This window comes from Alnus glutinosa, chromosome 4 (assembly GCF_958979055.1).
Source record: "Alnus glutinosa chromosome 4, dhAlnGlut1.1, whole genome shotgun sequence".
NCBI classification, from domain to species: Eukaryota; Viridiplantae; Streptophyta; class Magnoliopsida; order Fagales; family Betulaceae; genus Alnus; species Alnus glutinosa.
The window spans coordinates 3,741,826-3,759,623 of record NC_084889.1 but is presented as its reverse complement, the minus strand read 5'-3'; the positions used below and the strand labels follow the sequence as shown (position 1 = coordinate 3,759,623).

Sequence of the window (17,798 nt, the reverse complement as noted above, 5' to 3'; positions counted from 1 at the left end):
CAATCATTCGCCAAACATCTATAAAGATAATAGCTTACACTTGAGAAGTCTCCCTCGACTACCCTCGTCGTTTAGTTCTCTTGATCGAACAACTTCTTCCTTTTATTCAAAAATCAGCAAAATGATTCTACTGGCCATGGAGTCGCATAATATAATATCCTTCAGTTATATACGCTTAGTTGGGCATAGCACTGTTGGACTTTTCTCCTACTAGCAACTAGCAAGAGTAGCATTTTTCTGTAAGAGAATCTATTTTATGGTATAAACCATATTTTATAGATTTAGTTAATGGTGTATATATATATATATATGTTGTCATATTATTTAAAATAATTGTAATAGCAGTACTGTACAGTAGTTATGTTATTTTGATAAAAATATAAATTTTATATACCACAACAATATTTACTACTGGTGTGTTAATTACTTTGTTAGAGTGAACGTATAAATTAATAGCTTTTGGATATATAGTCTTGTAAGAAAAAAAAAAAATATTCAATTACTATTAGATTTCGCCACATCAACATAATAAAATATTTGTATATTAATATAATATATGGTAAGAATAGCTAGCCCATTCTAGTCATTCTTTTGCCACCTCAGCCTAGTTAATTGTGGGCTGTCGGACATATATTCATGCCCTTTAATTTATGTTCGAGAAAGGGGAGTAACCACCATTTTTTTTTTTTATAAACAAAAAATTTAGGGTAAGGGTGGAAATTACAATATATATATATATATATATATTTTTTAAAAAAAGTACTATATATCTCACAATTGTAATATAGCATTTTAACCACCGCTTGAACTAGTCATTTCATGTTAAGGGAAAAAATAAAATAAAATTAATAATTAGTAGGAAATAATGCACGCCAATATACTGAGATAAAAATGTGATTTTGAAACTTTCTCAAAGACTAGCGACACTGTGGTCTCCAAATCAACAATTTGTACGACATAATACATTTATGTGCATGCATTGCTCACATGACACACCTTAATGGTAATTAATTAATGATGAAACATTTATGATATATAATAGGAAATTAAACTACAATTAATTAATATCCGCAAAGGGCCTAAAGACTACTCGATCTTCTTCTTCTTCCTCTCTGCATATATTCTAACTCTTACATAACTCTTAATATACTTATACATGCAGGGATGAGGGATCCCCCTACTTTCTCTAGAAAGTATATATATATAGCAGCCAGCATATATATATATATATACAGTTATACTAATTAATAAAAGAATGAGTGATATTGATGAACCATATACATATGTTAGGCCTATAATAGATGAGTATATGAATCTTCCATACTACTTCAGTCGACAGAGAGTCTTGAGAGAAGAAAGATACTGGCCGAGGATATTAGCACAGCCCCGGCAAAACAGGCAAGATCCACCGCAGTTACCAAATTTACACTCTTTAGCTTCTCCAACACTCCCACCTGAAGTATCATCATCACAGCATGGCCGATTTTCGATTTGGCTTGTGAAACTGATTGCATCTGAGCCCATGTTGGAAGTGTCTGCATGAATATATAGATATAGAAGATCATTTAATTGTACAAAGTTTATGCGATCATATATATGAGTCCCTGCTTAAGGATAGATCTATATTTATGTTCGTAAAAATATATGTCCCAAATACAAAAAGCTTCGGAAAGGTTACCTTCATAGAGAATAGTCCAAACAAGTTTGACCCGGAAAGCCATGGCCCCTTTCCTTTCGTACTCCTTGTTCCAACAAACATGACGTACAAACCCATCCCGAACGTAAGCATGGCGGTTCCTACAAGGAACATGTCTGCAAAAATGATATTAACATATAGTTCAACAATAGAACCACACTGAACATTGAGCGGAAAAGTGAGAGAGAGAGAGAGAGAGAGAGAGAGAGAGAGAGAGAGAGAGAGAGAGAGAGAGAGAGGGAGGGACCTAGTGCTTCAATAAGTAGGTGCACCATATGCTCTTGGTCCAATTTTCGTGACAACGTCGAATAGAAATACTGCAAATATGACTCTAGTATGATAAAGCAACCCTGCAATGACATGTAGAATGCTTGTTTCATTAATAAAAAAAGATAATTAGAACGATAGTTAATTAAATAATCAAACTTTCTATTTTTTATTAATAAGAAAAGAAACAAAATATGAAGTCATAGTCCTAAAATTTTGCCGGGAATTAAAGATCAAAGTTTCTTACCTCAACGAAACACAACACCGAACCGAGTAAAGATCCGGCAACAGCAATGAATGTAAAGAATCGGCAATCAATTATGGCCTGCGCATTGAAACCCAACCAAAAAAATAAGGAAAAATATTGTGAACCGTCCGAATCGAACAGCCATAAATGAATAACGAAAAACAGCCAAGATTAACGTAAAAGGATCGAAAAGAGAAGTGGCCAAGCTAGCTATACCCTTTCAAGGAACATTTGGACGAGTAATTTTCGTGGCTTCAGTTTCACAGCCATCCTTAACAAAAACACCGCAGCCAGGCTAGCAATTGCCGGTAGAGAAGCCAAATCCAGCAGTCCCCGATTGACTTGCGGTTTAGAGGTAATTAAGCTCTCCGAAGCCGCCACCGAGGCCTTCACGGCCACCATCGGTTTCCTCTCATTATCCCCAGAAACCCTCTTCTCTCCGTTAAACCCCGCCGCGCTTACACACCTCACCGTCGTCGCGGACAAAGAAGACGACGATGAAGAAGGAAGACCAAGACGCAAAGGCCTAGACGTACGTAATAATCTTGTGGTTGCCATTGTTCTCGATCTGTTCAAACTTCAACGGTGTATTGTTTTGGAGTTTTCTTTTGTCGGTCGTCTTAGAATTTCTTTGGCGTAAAGATCGATTGGCTTATTTATAAGTACCATGAACGGTAGGATTAGGAACAAGATCGAGGGAAGATTCGAGGCATATTAGCTGGGATTGTCGGGGCATGGGTGGGAGCTAAGGCTTTTCGCTTTTTCTTGGAGAGGTTCTCTTTGAATTTTTGCCACTTCTTGGAACGACATCATCAAGACCTTACTCTCACGTGGTATTTGTGCGTCACAGCGCGTGGGTCCGCTTGTGTTGTGAGTCGAACACGTGTCAGTCGGTACCCTTGCGAATTGAGGGGGGGGGACTTTTACTATTGACCACTGAGGGTTGTTCTCCATCGTCGGCTTGAACTTCAGCGAAAATTCGAATCTTTTTTCTTTTCTTTTCTTTTTTTTTTTTGCATGTTGGGCTGTCGTCCATAAGGAAAAGTAGCTCGCACGTTCCTGCGGCTGCGACTTTTCAGATATTTGGTGTTTTAAAATGATTTGTTGGAATTTTTATGTCACCGTGAGAAATTTTTTATACAATCATTTGTTTAAATGCTTTCAAATTTAAACAAATAATTATAAAAAATTCTGATCAGTTTTAAATAATATTTGATGTAAAATGGCGATAAGATAATATTTATCACTCTACTATTTATTATTTTTTTTTTTATAATATTTTGAACGGAACAAATAACAAACAATCTATCATTTTATGTGAAAATAATAATTAAAATTTAAGAAAAGTTATATAAGAAAATAGAAATAAAACATAATTTTACCCAAAAAATAACGAACACGTTCGAGTCATTTTTTAAAGCTCCCGACTGTAGCACATATGTCAGCAGTCAGCTTGTGGAAACCGAAATGGTGAGTGGCAAATGACAATCAAGTGCAGAGCAGCCGGACGGTCTAAAACATGTGCAACGTGGAGAAATGTAGAACCGCAAGAAGCGGTAGGTTAGTCAAGTACGATTACTATTTTCGTCTCAAACGAAAATTAAGGAGAAGGGAGTTCTGTCCGCAAACCCATCCACGTACTGTCCTTGAAGTGGTTTTGGAAAAGCAATTTTACAGTGTAACAAGTTTGTATTCATCCAAACAAACAAAGAGTGCGAAGGAGAGGCATTTTTTAGGATCCTTGCCAAACCCTAAACATGAAGATGAAGTACTTGCCCAAAAAGTTGGTCTTGCATCCCATTCGGCGCTTGCATTTCTTTTCAGGGCCCAAGTTGGTTGCACTTTGAACGAAGTTTGAAAAAACCCTAATTGTGAGGCCAAGAGTTCATTTGGTAAATTGGACCACAACTTTTTCAAGGGTTCTGTTTAGTGCCCAACTTCCTAGAGATGCCCGCATCCCTTTTCCAAACAATTTATGGATGTGACCCTCACAAAAAATTAATTTTCATAAAATAAACCACGTTTTAAAAGACAAAAATTATAAATTACTTTCATGAAAACATGTTTATTAATTGAATGATAACTACTATTAAAAAGAGAAAAATAAGAATCATTGTCACCACACACGGACACTATTGGTGGCTGTCACACCCATTTTGGCAGCTACTACATGCCTATCGCATCTAGTAGTGGCTATTGCATAGCAACCGCACCAATTCAAGCAGCAATCGACTTAAAAGTAGTTTCAACGGCTTCTTTATTTCTCAATCTAAAATAGATAATCAAAATTTACTTTATCTACTTTAGCTAATAGGTTTTAAAAATACTATACATCCGATTATCTATTCTTAACTTTATATCATTTAAATATTATTATTTTTATTTATTTATTTTTATCTTTCTTTACAAACCACATGAGCCGGAATCATCTAGAAGACTAGAACCAGAGCTTTTTTTTTTAATTTTTTGATAAGTCATCTAGAACCAGAGATGGCCGCAGAGGATCGAGATTTGAGTTTTGTTGTTGTTTTGTTTTGAATTTTGGAATGATTTTGTGTAAAACTAATGAGTTCCCTTTCAATCTCTTTATTTTCTTTGGCTTTCTCCATGTTCATTTCTCCCAATTGCTTCCCTTTCGGTCGCATTCTCAAATTTTGGATCCCTCTCTGAGGTTTGTCGATCCTCTCAAGTTTCTTATCTCTAAAACCTCAAAAAACTCCAAACAAATTTGACCCAAAAGAAGGAAGAAGATCATTTGCTCAACAATTAACCCAAACCAAAAAGCCCCAACCCAAATCTCCAAAAGATCAACAGTCTTGCCACAGGTCTCTCTATCTCTTTGTCTCTCTCATCTCTCTACGGGGAGAATCAAATCCGTCCGATGTCCGACTATATAGAGTCCGCACGAAAAGAGTGAAGAGTTTCTTGCAACTTCGAGACGGTTCAAAATGACATCGTTAGGGGTTTTGGATCGTCGGCTAGAGTTTCGATGAGAGAAAAGCTATGGCGAAGGATCATAAGCAAGAGGAGCCGAGGGCAGAGCCTTTGGCGGTGAGCGTAGTGAGCTTCGATTGGCCATGTTGGGCAGCAGGAGAAGTAGAGGCCGGAGTCAGTAGGGAAAGGAAAAAGAAAAAAAGGAGTATGAGAGAGAGATTCGTAGACTTTTAAGCATAAAATAATGATATATGTGTGAATAGTGCAACGCCTTGCACTGTTTACAGATGCAAGCCAAATGTATTATAGCTTTTAAGTAGGTGATTTGATTTTTGTACTACATCATCACAACAACTGCACAACAACCTCTCACATGAGGGTGGACTCCAAACATGAGGGTAGGCCCCAGTGTGTGAGACTCACTCTCATGTGAAGATTTACTGTGCAGTTATTGTATTGAAGTTGTAAATCTAACATTTTCCTTTAAGTAGATAATCCAGCGGAGGTGGCTTTTAAGGATTTCTTTAGCTAAACTAGCCAAAAGTTGGATTTACATGATTCGTTGGGATTGCTCTAAGAATATAAACTAGCCAAGCTCGAACGAATAGTGCATGTTTAAGCTTGGCTTATTCAAATTTATTACAAGCTCGAGCCACTCTCGAACTCAAACTCATATGATGAGTTTTAAAAATTAAAAATTAAGCTCAACTCAATTCGAATTTAAGAATTATGTGATATATATATATATATATATATACACACACACAATTATTCCTATCACATATAAATCTTTATATCATATTCATATGAATTGTTAGATCATATTATATAAATTATATAATTAGATCATACTTAATCACTCGTCATTCGAAATAAGTATTGTTGTCTTGTTGATATAAATAATAAGTCATATGTTTATTACATAATTTATATTATATAATGAAGATACACTATTTCCTATCAATATATCACCTAAATTCTAAGATTTAGTATCATATAAACAAGCGAGCCAAGTTTAATACGAATTTATATCATTTAATAATCAAGTATATTTTCAAGTCCACAATTAGCTCATTTAACAACTATGTCGCACACAAGTCAAACTTTATTGAACCGAGTCTGAGTTCGCTCACAAGTAGCTTTGCTCGTTTACATCCTTACATCGACCCACTATTTGTTAAAAGATATATCTTTTTCATTGCACTTAAAATAGAGAAAAACCATTTGATGATCTAAAATGATCCAAATTTTATTTTGTTTCATCCAACAATATATATATAATTATGTCATAAATTTAAATAACAGGACAATATATTCACCATGATGATGTAACATATATACCGATTAAATATGTAAAAATCTAATCAGAACTTTGAAATAGTGGGCCAACCTCCAGTACTTTTTTTTTTTTTGTTTCTTTTATTTTTGAGAGAACATCTTCGAAATCACTTTTAATAGGCTCAAGGCACAAAGGCCCTCATTAGTGCCTACCCCTGGCTCCGAAATGATAAAACGAAATGGTTACTCATTAGTGCTGTTCACCTTAGGTTCCCTGGCTGGAAAAGGGAATAAATATATAAAACAGACATGAATTTTTTCATAAAATAGAGTCAAAAGTGTAACCCGAATTCCATACAGCCATTGCCACATAATCTCTTACAATTTATACAAAGCAAAAGAAATAAACAGAACATAAGAGATCAAAAAGGTCAAGCCATGAACGAAAGGGAGCATTTCTCTCAGACAAATGCCTCGAATTGTCATCAAGGTGAATGGATAAAGAGATCAGACTCGTCATCGTTTTCATCATCATAGAGAAAACCCCCAAATATCACTTAATGGATGCAATGCACATGGAAAGATATTCTCAGCAAATTCTCATCAACTTAACATTACATGGAAAGATATTTTCATATTCTAATCACAAATGTGGACTCCATGGCTAGCTATTGCAGGTTCAAGCAATGTTGAATGCAGAATAACTGAAAGTAGTTCCAAGTCCAATTCAATTGTTAAATTCTAATTCCCTTGTCTTTCCCCACTTTCCACACATCCCTGTTTGGATTTCCCTGTGACTAAAGAGTTACAGCGAGAGAGAGGGAAAAAAAAAGGTCAAGCCATCAGCCATGAACAACAGGGAACATTTCTCTCAGACAAATGCCTCGATTTGTCATCAAGGTGAATGGATAAAGAGATCAGACTCGTCATCGTTTTCATCATCATAGAGAAGACCCCTAAATTTCACAATTAATGGATACCATCCACATGGAAAGATATTATTCTCATATCCTCGTCAACTTAACCTCACTTGCAAGTCTGAAGTGTAGCCCCATGGCTATTACAGGTTCAAGCATGTTGAATGCAGACTAACTGCAAGCAGTTCAGGCTCAATTCCATCTCTGCGGACCTCCACAGAAGTCAAACACATCGGTGGACCATGTGTACCCATGGACCAACCACAACAGGAAAATCTTGACTAGTTCAAGTTGTAACCAACAATCGTCCATAGCATTCCTCTTCACATATTCAAGCAAAGGGGTCAAGGAATCAACCCACTACTAGCAGTTATAACGTGAGGTGAAGCACATAGCCAGCAATACAACAAATGCAAACAAGCAAACAACTAGGAAAAAAAAAACTAACACACTTTCACAAATCACAAGCAAACTCTTCATAAGAAAGAATGACACTTTTGAAGCCTCATTTCAAAAGAGAAATGTGGATGAATAGATTGGGTTTCTCTCAGACAAATGCCTCGATCTGTCGTCATGGTTGAATGGATAAATCGGACTCGTCATCATAATCATTATCATCATCACAGAGAAACCCATAACTGATAGAAAAATAATTTGAATGACTTCTAAAATCTGAACACTTACCTGGGAACTGCGCGAGGGGTGAAATGTGCCGAACGGCTTGAACCTAAACCCCTGCGTACATCTTATTTATAGGGAAGTAATCCACCGCTAGGGTTTACGAGGTGATCCAATTACGAAATTAACCCTACATTTCTATTGGAACCGCACACAGATAACCCGTACCCGGTATTACCTATCCAACCGTGGATCCAACAAACGACGTCGTGGGCATAACGTCCATAGCTGGCTAGCCTGTCTCGAATCTACTTCAACATAGACTAATTCAACACCCCTCGCTGTTTCACCATTTGTTTCTCTGATTCACTCACCCACAAATGTCTTCTTCTTCCTCTTCTTCCCTTCAAACTCACCGTTCACCCACTACCTCTCAATTTCTGCTCTTCACTCCCTCTTTCTTTCCTCTCTGTGTTTTCTTCGACATTTCTCTCTTTCTCTCTGTTTTTCTTTTTAAAATTTTTCCCCCAAACCTCTCTCTACCTTTCTCTCGGTTCCTCAAGCAAAAACGTTCCGTTTTCTTAGGTCGTTTTCTCCCGGATTCAAACACGTGACGTTACGCCGAAAGCAACACCGGGCTTTTTGTGAAACGTGTGACTGTGTGTTTTTCTCTTTTTGTTCTTCGATTGCTCCGCCACAAAGGACTCCTCTCTCTGTCTCTCTTATTTCCTATTCTCCAATATCCGCCTCGTTTCGCAGCTTCTGACAAGTCATAGAGACAACAAAGCATGGTTCTCGCGGCGTCTCACTTCTTGATTCCCATGCCGGCATGCCCACCTCGCAAGCACTCAAAAAAACCACACCGGCCTCACTCTCGCACGACGTCGTCAAAATTGAACCAACTCTCATTATCTAATGAGCGAACAAGAGCGTGAGTTTCTTTCTGTGGCATTTTCGCAAACTCCTACCGTGCGCCCCATTAAACTCACCAGGTCTGACTTCGAATTCTGCAGGTGCGAGTGTTTCGACTTGTACAAGGACCTGGTACCGTACGGCGAGGCATGGTCTTGGCAGAAAAGAATTGTTCGGGACAAGAAGGCCTCGATTGAGAAGAACCAAGATTGCCCGGACACACTTATCATTCTACAGCATCGCCCTGTGTATACATTGGGCACAGGTAGCTCGGAAGAGTACCTGAATTTCGACATCAAGAATGCTCCTCACGATGTTTACCGAACCGAACGCGGCGGTGAAGTTACGTATCATGGCCCTGGCCAGGTACTTGTCCCAAATTGCTAATCACATAACTACAAATCTACAATCTGTTTGTCTATGTGACTTTCGTTTTACATTGTAATATTCCCCACATATGTTGGCCTAGAATCTCCTTCAATGAATGAGCCTAACATGTGAAATTTAGAACTCAGTTCTTGTTTTAATATCGTGATAAATTATTATTGATTCCAAAATAATGAATTTAATTACTTAACCATTGTATGATAAAACTTTTGAAATGGTCAAAATTTGGAAGTGAAATGGAGAAAATCCACTTTACAATCAAGATTGTGTTTTGTTGCATTTGAATACATTATTAGATTTGTAAAATTCAATCTGGACCATAAAATCGATCATCTTTTCACTTGAAATGGAGATTTTATTGGTGTGGTTTGGATTTGTTATTATTTGGGCTGGGGAAGAAACTTTGGACTTTATTAATTGAGCATGCAATTGAATTGAGTATAGGTGCTGTAGGGCATTCTCTTTGTTTTCGTGTATTGTTCCTAATTTTGGGTGCATGTGTGTTGGGCTGTAGCTAGTTATGTACCCTATTATCAATCTCCGAAATCATAGGATGGATCTTCATTGGTACCTCAGGGCACTTGAGGAGGTGGTCATCCGTGTGCTTTCCTCAACATTTTCTATTGATGCATCTCGGCTTGATGGCTACACTGGCGTTTGGGTTGGTGTGTATCCCAATCCTTACCTTATGTTGTACCGGTTTGCACAATGTATGTTCTCTGCATTGAGGTTCTTTATGCAACTGATAATTATCTGAGTACCTTAGAGATTTATCTGTGTATATTTGTGTTCGAAAACAAAATTATAGTAACTTCAGCCTTTTCTGCTGTGCTCTATTTGGTAGTTGTGAAAAAAAAATTAAAATCTATACCTGGAATTTTACAACACGTAATTCAACTAAACATGTATTGGGATTGTGGTTCTCATTTGTTTTAACCCATTACCCGTGCATCAAAAGCAACTATTGAGTAAATGTGAGGCGAAATAGTTTCTAAGTTTCATGTGATCATGTTATCTCTTACCAACTTATTAGTGGTTAATTGGATTTCTTTGAAAGCATACGGATCAACTTTTGTACTGTTTCAATCTTATTTTCGTAAGTGAAAATTGACTCTGAGATGCTGCAAATGGCATGCAATTTAGTTCAAGGTCAGTTTCCACTGGATAAATGGTTCTGTGGCTCTCCTTATTTAATAGTAAGACTGGTGGCACCACATTAGAAGTATATTTTCTGAGAAAAGATACCAGGAACCACGCTGTAAATTCATAAATATTTCACAAATTCTATATTTGTGCTGAGATGAAGACCTGGACTTTGATTTCTATATTTGTGCTGATCTTTCTTCTCAATTTTACTTCAGGAGATAAGAAAGTGGCAGCCATTGGAATACGAGTATCTCAATGGGTAACATATCACGGCTTAGCTCTAAATGTCACCACAGATCTAACTCCATTTCACTCGATAGTCCCGTGTGGAATAAGAAACCGTCAGGTTGGAAGCATTAAGGGGTTGCTAGGAGAGTTTCAGCCATCCACTGGATGTGAAAAGGCAGATGTTCCTTATTCCAATGATTGCCAGCTAATTGATATCACTCACTCCTCTTTGATCGAGGAATTTTCAGAGGTTTTTCAGCTTGAAATCCATTATAAAGCCATCTCCATGCTGGATTTTGCAGAAACAACACCAACAACACCTGTAAGCCGTCTCAGGAACTAAGTTGACAGATTCAATGCGGCATGTCTGAATTTATCTGTTGCTTGCCATTATCATAACAGAGTAACAGGGTTAATTTTGCAGTCTTGTGTATACTTAAACTTATATTTTTTTTCCATTGTATGCTTGAAGACGATATTAGAGAGTTTTTTTTTTTGTCTGAATAATAGTGAGTTAAACCAATTGCTTTTTTGTATTTCATTGGATATTTGGAGTAATATATGAAAATTTCAAACTTCCCCTATCAAGTTTGATCTAGAAAAAGCATGCCATCCGTTTCATCCTTCACAAAAGAATAATTATTGGTGCAAATTGGTTGTAGTTAGGATTTAAATGCATTTTTTAGGAGTTTCTTTGAGTATATGTTACTTTGAAATATCAGTGAAAATTTTAATGTAGGGAATCTTGGGGAGAAACTATCTCACATTGGCCTTGCACATGAATGTTGTGCTTGGGTAAGTAAAGGGCAAAATAGAATTAATTGGAGCTCATGCACGTTTGTTTTTGTTTTTGTTTTCTCTTCTTAAGAAGATAAGTACATTAACATTAACAAACAACTTAAACCACTAAACTGTTTTCATCCTGGGTATAATAAACTTCACCACTGTGATTCACATGACATTCTCATAGTTAATAAGGGTAACTGCCTTGAAGGATTAAAGCTAATACTTACCTATTTTTCATAATTTCAGTGTAATTTTTTTTTAAGAACTAGTAATATGATTGATCAGTTTCAATTTCCTACATCGCATATAGAAAAATAAAAATAAAAATAAAAATAAAAATAAAATCCCTGAATTTGCTCTTAATTTTTAACAGCCAAAAAACTTGCATTAAGATCTTCTGAATTTTTAATGATAAATTTAGAATAGAAAACTTATCATTATGTTAAAAAGATTTTATGTCATCAATATTAATCATAAGTGAGATATAAAGATCACGTTTAAGAATCCAGATTCTCTATAATTTTTAGTATACTGAATCTCTTTAAATCTCCACTATTATTTTTAAGTTAAATGATAAAAATTTTGCCATATCAATATTTGTTATCATTTACCATTTAATTATTCACCATATTTATTACTATTTATAATTTAATTATTTACTATTGTGAGTGGCAAAAAAAGTTATGGCTGCCGTCAGAGGAATCATGTCTTTTTCTGCAGTAAATAGAACTGCTTGTAGTGGAAGCTTCTACTCACACCCTAGAGTTGGAAGTTTGACTACACGTCCAGTTGAGAGCTCTCGCTTCAGTCCTCCATGGCTCTCGCTTCAGAAACTGGTGGGTGTACGTGTATGTGTCAATCACGAGTTTTTCAGCGCTTTTGGTGGCAAGGCGAAGAAGGATCTAATGGTGGTTTAAGGGTTTCTCCTCAAGAACCCATCCGTGCCCAAGAAAATAAGCGGTCAAGCTTGGATTTCAAGCGTTTATGCAGAGAAGGAAAAGTGGAATCAGCTCTTGAAGCCATGGGTGAAATGGAAAAGAACGGAGTTCTTGTTGACTCGCTTGACCTTGTGAAATTGCTGCAAGTGTGTGAGGTTAGGAAGTTGGTAGGAGCTGCGAAAAGGGTCATTGACTATGCAACGAGGTCTCTATCAGAAGCCAGTACTGTTGTATTTAACAAGCTGGTGCAGGTGTACTGTAAATGGGGTGATACAAGGACTGCAAGAAGCGTGTTTGAGCAAATGCCTGAGAGAGACTTGGATTCTTGGAATAGGATGCTGATTGGTTTGGCAGAAAATGGGGAAGGAGAAGAAGCTTTGGCAGTATTTTCCCGGATGAAGAAAGATGGAGTAAAGCCTGATGGGTCTACTGTTCTTGGTATTATTATGGCGTGTGGATGCTTAGGGGAAGTTAAGGACGGGCAAAAACATTTTGTGTCAATGAGCAGGGACTACGGGATTATTCCTTCCATGGAGCATTACGTGGCCATAGTTGATCTTCTTGGAAGGGCACGGAAGATAGCCGAGGCACAGGAGTTTATTGCAAATATGCCGATTGAGCCAAGTTCAGTTGTTAGGGAAACACTACAGAAACATTTTCCAATTGAAAGAAAAGGGAAGCTTGACAAACGGAAATCTCCTTCTGGTTCGAACGACAAAAGTACAAGGAAAGCTAAATACAAACCAAGTTGGGACCGAAAGAATTCACATAAGCGTGGAGAGAAGAAACCTGCTAAGATTGCACGCAAAGTACCAAAAGGAGTCATTCATGTCCTAGCAACATTCAACAATACTGTTGTAACTGTTACTGATCTGCGTGGCCAGGTGTTTTCTTCATCCTCTGCTGGTTTTTTTTCGAGGGTACAAAAAGAGGAACACCATTTGCTGCTGAAACTGCGGCAAGAGATGCTATTCAGATGGCGGCGAAGCAAGGTTTGCAGCGAGCAGAGGTCATGATAAAGGGCCCTGGTCTTGGAAGAGATGCGGCTCTTAGAGCTATACGTCGAAGTGGTATATTCTTGAGTTTCATTCGAGATGTAACCCCAATGCCACATAATGGTTGCAGGCCCCCTAAAAAAAGACGTGTATAAAAACATTAGAATGAAGATATTTCAAGAGAAGAAGAATGGAGTTTGTCAACGAATAATTTTGAAGCAGAAGAAAAATGCAGTTAAATGCTTGCCTGCAATTTTTTTTTTTTTTTTTTTTCAAGTACTTTGAAATAAGGAAGCAAACTACAAAGCATGAAGGGACAGCCCTTTTCAGCAAGAAATGGAGTCTTTTGCTTGCGATTTAAAAACATTAATTTTTCACATTTTCAAACCTTTATTTTTATTTTTATTTTTTTTAAAAAAAATGCACTTTTAAACTAAATATTTTTCGTGATTTTTTTTAAAAACGCACATTTGACATGCGAATTGCAAGGTCAAATGGACTTTCAGTAATAAAAAGGAAGTAATGGACACTCTGGTTTCAAACCAAAAGAAAGTAAATCCACAAAAGAGCAATAGTTGCGAAAGGCTGAGGAGGTGAAGGGAGAGCTATGTCCCAGACACCAGTCGTGTTACATGATCTTGAGCAAGAAGCAAAAGAGAAGGCATTGCTATATCACAGACTCACAGTGAAGGGCTATCAGTACATCTCCTGGAACCTAAAGATCTTCAAGAACTGAGGATTTGTGGAGATTCTTGTAATAGACAATAAAAGGTTTCATCACCTCCTGTCCGGATCGAGCATTCATGTCTAAGTATTCTCTGGTTCAAGATTTTCCCCGGATTAGTCCATTTGAATTTGAATTAATTGTCTTTTTATTTCTTTACTACAAGGATAAGCACGGTTATTGCTGTCCGGAATCTCGAACATTAGTAGCAAACCTTATCAACCAGGATTTCCGAACCTGGAAAAAAGATATAGCCATAAACTAGTTTGAAAATGGCAATTCTTCCCATTTTCCAAAGACAGCAATCAAACTACTGAGCGTTACTCAGGCGCGTAGGCTTTAATGGAGGCTGTTTTGGCCTTCTGAAACAAAGCTTCGTTGGGCTTTTCTCTGTGGATACATGCACTCCAAAGCTGATATACCACCTAGTAGCCGACATGAATCACATGATATCAATATTCTATTTACCATTCACTTATCTTGGATCACCTAACCTAACAAAGTTTTTGATTATATCAAGTGCTTATCAATGATGAGTCATTCAACAAATCAAGTGCTTATGTTACTTGTCTAGAGGAACACAAACTTGCATCAGGCCTACATAGCCAATGGAGTAGATTCTACAACTAAACATGTATGAGATTGTAAATTACTCGAATAAGCACAAAAACTATTAAAAAACATGTGCTTCTCTTCTCACATACTAAGAGATGTGACAATTTTAGAGGCTGGGTTGAAAGAAAATCCTCCAACCCCGTTTGGAGAAAATTTCTATCCAAACTGTAAAGAGTAAAAAATATACAGCATCCATCAGTAGTTCTCTACTACAGGTCTAGAAGGGAAAAGCCTTAAAAGAAATGTTATCAACGACCAGAGGCAGACCACACCTAGAACTTGGAAAGTCACTATCATGCCAAAGAGGGCACCACTTCTTTCTAGCAATTCTGGAGAAGTAGGAAGCCCCTTCAATGTGAAAACACACCTCTCAATAAAATAAGCAGCTTTTGTCAACTGATAAAGTCTATAGACCTGCAAAATTAATTCAAATCCATCAAAACCCTGATTTTGGCTACATAAGGAGGCATTTGAAACAACAAAAATCATATACCTCGAAAATTATAGGAACCAAGGGCCAAATAGACGATCCACGCTTGTCAAGACGCTTCTCAAATGCAAGTTGAACAACAAAGCCAATTAGAAAAGGAACCGCCGAAACCAGGCCCGGCAGGCCAATAATTGGCCAGGTTACATACACAGCAAAGAGAGGGGCCATGACCTTGAAGCCTGTTGTGAAGAAAGAACATGTTAAGTATCCTCTGAGACCTGTGATGAGACCCCACCTCTTTGGGCTAAATTGCAGATATGGCCTTTGAACATGGTCAGTTACTAGCAGGAAAGTTGCAAGACCAATGTAAAACAGGACCTCGAATAATAGAGAAGTCACCATTTCTGCATAACAATTGACATGGAAATATTAGCATAATTTTGACCCTACTTTTCCAAACACACACGCACAACGAAGCCACAAGGTCACACGGCTATGAAAAAAATCATGTGGAATGTTATAACATTTTTTACTCTAGATTAACACAGGATTGAAAAGCGGAAGCACATCAGTTTTGTGAACTAAAAAAAAAAAAATCCTTTTAACCAAAAGATCAAACTTTGGTCCAAAATAAAGAAACAACGAAAGCCTTTGATAGAAGAAAAAAAAACAGCCTCTTTACTCTAAGGATGAAAACTTTTCATCAATAAATCTTACCCCCGGTATGCACTAGCCATCATCCTAAATTCATGCCCACAAGATATATCAGATAAAATACCATTATGTCTTATGTTATCACCTAAGCACCTTAAAAGAAGCCTACAAGGCCTTCTCCTTGCCATCACATCCACTCATCTTCTAGCATCTCCTTCCTTTAAAAGCCATGAATTGAAAAGGTATGTTCATTTGTGTTGAATTGGAAAAACATGATTAGATAGTGCAAGGCCAGTCACTTATTACATATCATCCAACAAAGAAGAAAAAAACACCAAGTCACTACTTCTCACAATTGACCCTTGACCACAATTAATTATTAGAACTTGAAACATGCCACACAATATAATCTGACGTAATAGAAAAAAACCTGCAACAGTTTAGCTGATAAAGGCAAACAAGAAGACATCACTAAGTCATTAATCAGGCATCATAGGAGAGCAATTGAAAAAAAAAAGAAAAGAAGTTATATTGACGTCATTTTCTCTGTAGTTATTTTGTATGAATTTCACACACAAGGTCACAAGTTCAAAGGTAGAGAACATCATAGCAAGTAAGAACTCAGTTCAAAACAAATACCTACGAGAAGCATGTCCTGCAGGATAGCCTCAATTGCATTAGCAAGGAAGAATTGCGGAAGAATCAAAGATGATATCAATGCGATAGGGGCTAAAACCCAAACAAAGGAGCCCTTCTCTTCTTTAAAAGGGGCTGACTGCAATTTCCCTTCCTCTACCAACTGGTGAGTCAACCCCGAAAATGAAATCGAACCCGATTTACCACGAAATGGCTCCACACCGTTAAACCCACTAACAGGCACTCCAGAATCAGAACTCTCCCTCCCCGAAAATTCCAACTTAGCATCTGGGTTAGATTTAGCAGCACATACAATAGCTCCTCTTTTCAAGCTCGGCACCAAAGACTTCTTAAACACCCTCTTCAAACCAATCATCAAATGTGCTGGTACATAACAGATTTTTTTTTTTTTTTACAAAAAAAAAAAAAAATAAAAAAAAAAATAAAAAAAATAAGAAGAAGAAGAAGAAGAAGAAGAAGAAGAAGAAGAGGAAAAAGAAGAAGAAAAAGAAAAAAGTTTTAGAAGGTAGAACAAAAATGACAAAACCTCGGTTTTGTTTTCATGAAAGAAAGGAAAAGAAAACAAATTCTCGAGGGCTTAATTCAGCAGAGAAAGAGGTCAATTCAGCAAAGCCCATTACTGGACGAGGTATACATTTCAAGATACCAAATAATATCAAAACACAAGCAATTTTTTTTTTTTTCTTTTTCCCTTTCTTTAGCCAAAGTTTTCCCAACAACCAAACAGCACCTAAAAAAATACTCACAATTCGACGCAATACCAACCCGAACTCTTTTATCCCTCAATCCAACCTGACTTGCGGAAACCTTAAAAGAGTCAACAAATGGAAACAATCAAAGCATTAAAAGTGAGAGCAACTTTGAAGAGAAATCTTCAACGAAGGAAACGCTAAAGGTACTTACAAATTGATGAGAGACTAAGCGATTTGCGGATAATCCCAGCTTTGGGGCGGGAAACCCACGACAAACGGATTGTAGCTCCATTTTCAGGGGTTTAGGGTTTTAGCAGAGCACGACTCGTTTTCGTTTAGTCGTTTTATCTGATTCAACACCTTAAACCCTTTCTTTCGTCTATGATTTATGAATCCCGTTTCTTTTTCTCTTTCTTTTTTACTATTAAATTTTGAATAGGAGGACAAAAAAAAAAAAAAAAGGCTTAAAAATACCACTGGGTTCAACCAGTTGATCCAATCTTTTCTAGACTTTCAAAGATGTGAACTATATAAAGGACAATGAGAATTAATCTTACCATAAATTCAACTAATGAATTTTTTTTTTTACAAAATTTTCCTTCAAATTATATTAGAATAATTTTATACAATTCAATTTATTAAATTGACATGTGAATTGATTAAAAAAAAAAAATTAT

The 17,798-nt window shown here is 36.9% G+C and overlaps 4 protein-coding genes and 3 non-coding genes across 8 annotated transcripts; 2 read left to right on the top strand and 5 right to left on the bottom strand.

Moving 5' to 3' along the window:
- Positions 1-881: 881 nt before the first annotated feature.
- Positions 882-2,914, bottom strand: LOC133866908 (uncharacterized). Its single transcript, XM_062303565.1, has 5 exons — positions 2,427-2,914; positions 2,211-2,288; positions 1,944-2,046; positions 1,679-1,812; positions 882-1,535 (listed from the first exon to the last, which is right to left on the bottom strand). The coding sequence occupies exons 1-5, from the start codon at positions 2,766-2,768 to the stop codon at positions 1,329-1,331; spliced, it is 864 nt and encodes a 287-aa protein (XP_062159549.1). The 5' UTR covers positions 2,769-2,914; the 3' UTR covers positions 882-1,328.
- A 3,964-nt stretch (positions 2,915-6,878) lies between these two features.
- Positions 6,879-6,962, bottom strand: LOC133867553 (small nucleolar RNA SNOR75). The gene has a single exon (XR_009900108.1). It is a non-coding gene; the product is annotated as a small nucleolar RNA SNOR75 (small nucleolar RNA).
- Positions 6,963-7,288: 326 nt separating this feature from the next.
- On the bottom strand, positions 7,289-7,372 carry LOC133867552 (small nucleolar RNA SNOR75). Its single transcript, XR_009900107.1, has one exon. It is a non-coding gene; the product is annotated as a small nucleolar RNA SNOR75 (small nucleolar RNA).
- Positions 7,373-7,881: 509 nt separating this feature from the next.
- On the bottom strand, positions 7,882-7,968 carry LOC133867551 (small nucleolar RNA SNOR75). Its single transcript, XR_009900106.1, has one exon. It is a non-coding gene; the product is annotated as a small nucleolar RNA SNOR75 (small nucleolar RNA).
- A 322-nt stretch (positions 7,969-8,290) lies between these two features.
- Positions 8,291-12,273, top strand: LOC133867236 (octanoyltransferase LIP2p2, chloroplastic-like). 2 transcript variants are annotated; one of them, XM_062303955.1, is made up of 5 exons: positions 8,291-8,888; positions 8,971-9,235; positions 9,771-9,921; positions 10,618-10,952; positions 12,137-12,273. In XM_062303955.1, exons 1-5 carry the CDS (start codon positions 8,746-8,748, stop codon positions 12,137-12,139), a joined length of 897 nt encoding a protein of 298 aa, XP_062159939.1. In that variant the 5' UTR covers positions 8,291-8,745; the 3' UTR covers positions 12,140-12,273. The 2 variants fall into 2 exon arrangements, with proteins under 2 accessions (XP_062159939.1, XP_062159938.1); XM_062303954.1 differs by lacking the exon at positions 12,137-12,273 and adding an exon at positions 11,370-11,734.
- On the top strand, positions 12,231-13,370 carry LOC133865682 (pentatricopeptide repeat-containing protein At4g32450, mitochondrial-like). The gene has a single exon (XM_062302112.1). The coding sequence runs from the start codon at positions 12,231-12,233 to the stop codon at positions 13,368-13,370; it is 1,140 nt and encodes a 379-aa protein (XP_062158096.1).
- Positions 13,371-14,708: 1,338 nt separating this feature from the next.
- LOC133866510 (uncharacterized) lies at positions 14,709-17,526 on the bottom strand. The gene is made up of 5 exons (XM_062303063.1): positions 17,333-17,526; positions 17,176-17,236; positions 16,412-16,792; positions 15,182-15,522; positions 14,709-15,102 (listed from the first exon to the last, which is right to left on the bottom strand). Exons 1-5 carry the CDS (start codon positions 17,411-17,413, stop codon positions 14,884-14,886), a joined length of 1,083 nt encoding a protein of 360 aa, XP_062159047.1. The 5' UTR covers positions 17,414-17,526; the 3' UTR covers positions 14,709-14,883.
- Between the last annotated feature and the right edge of the window lie 272 nt (positions 17,527-17,798).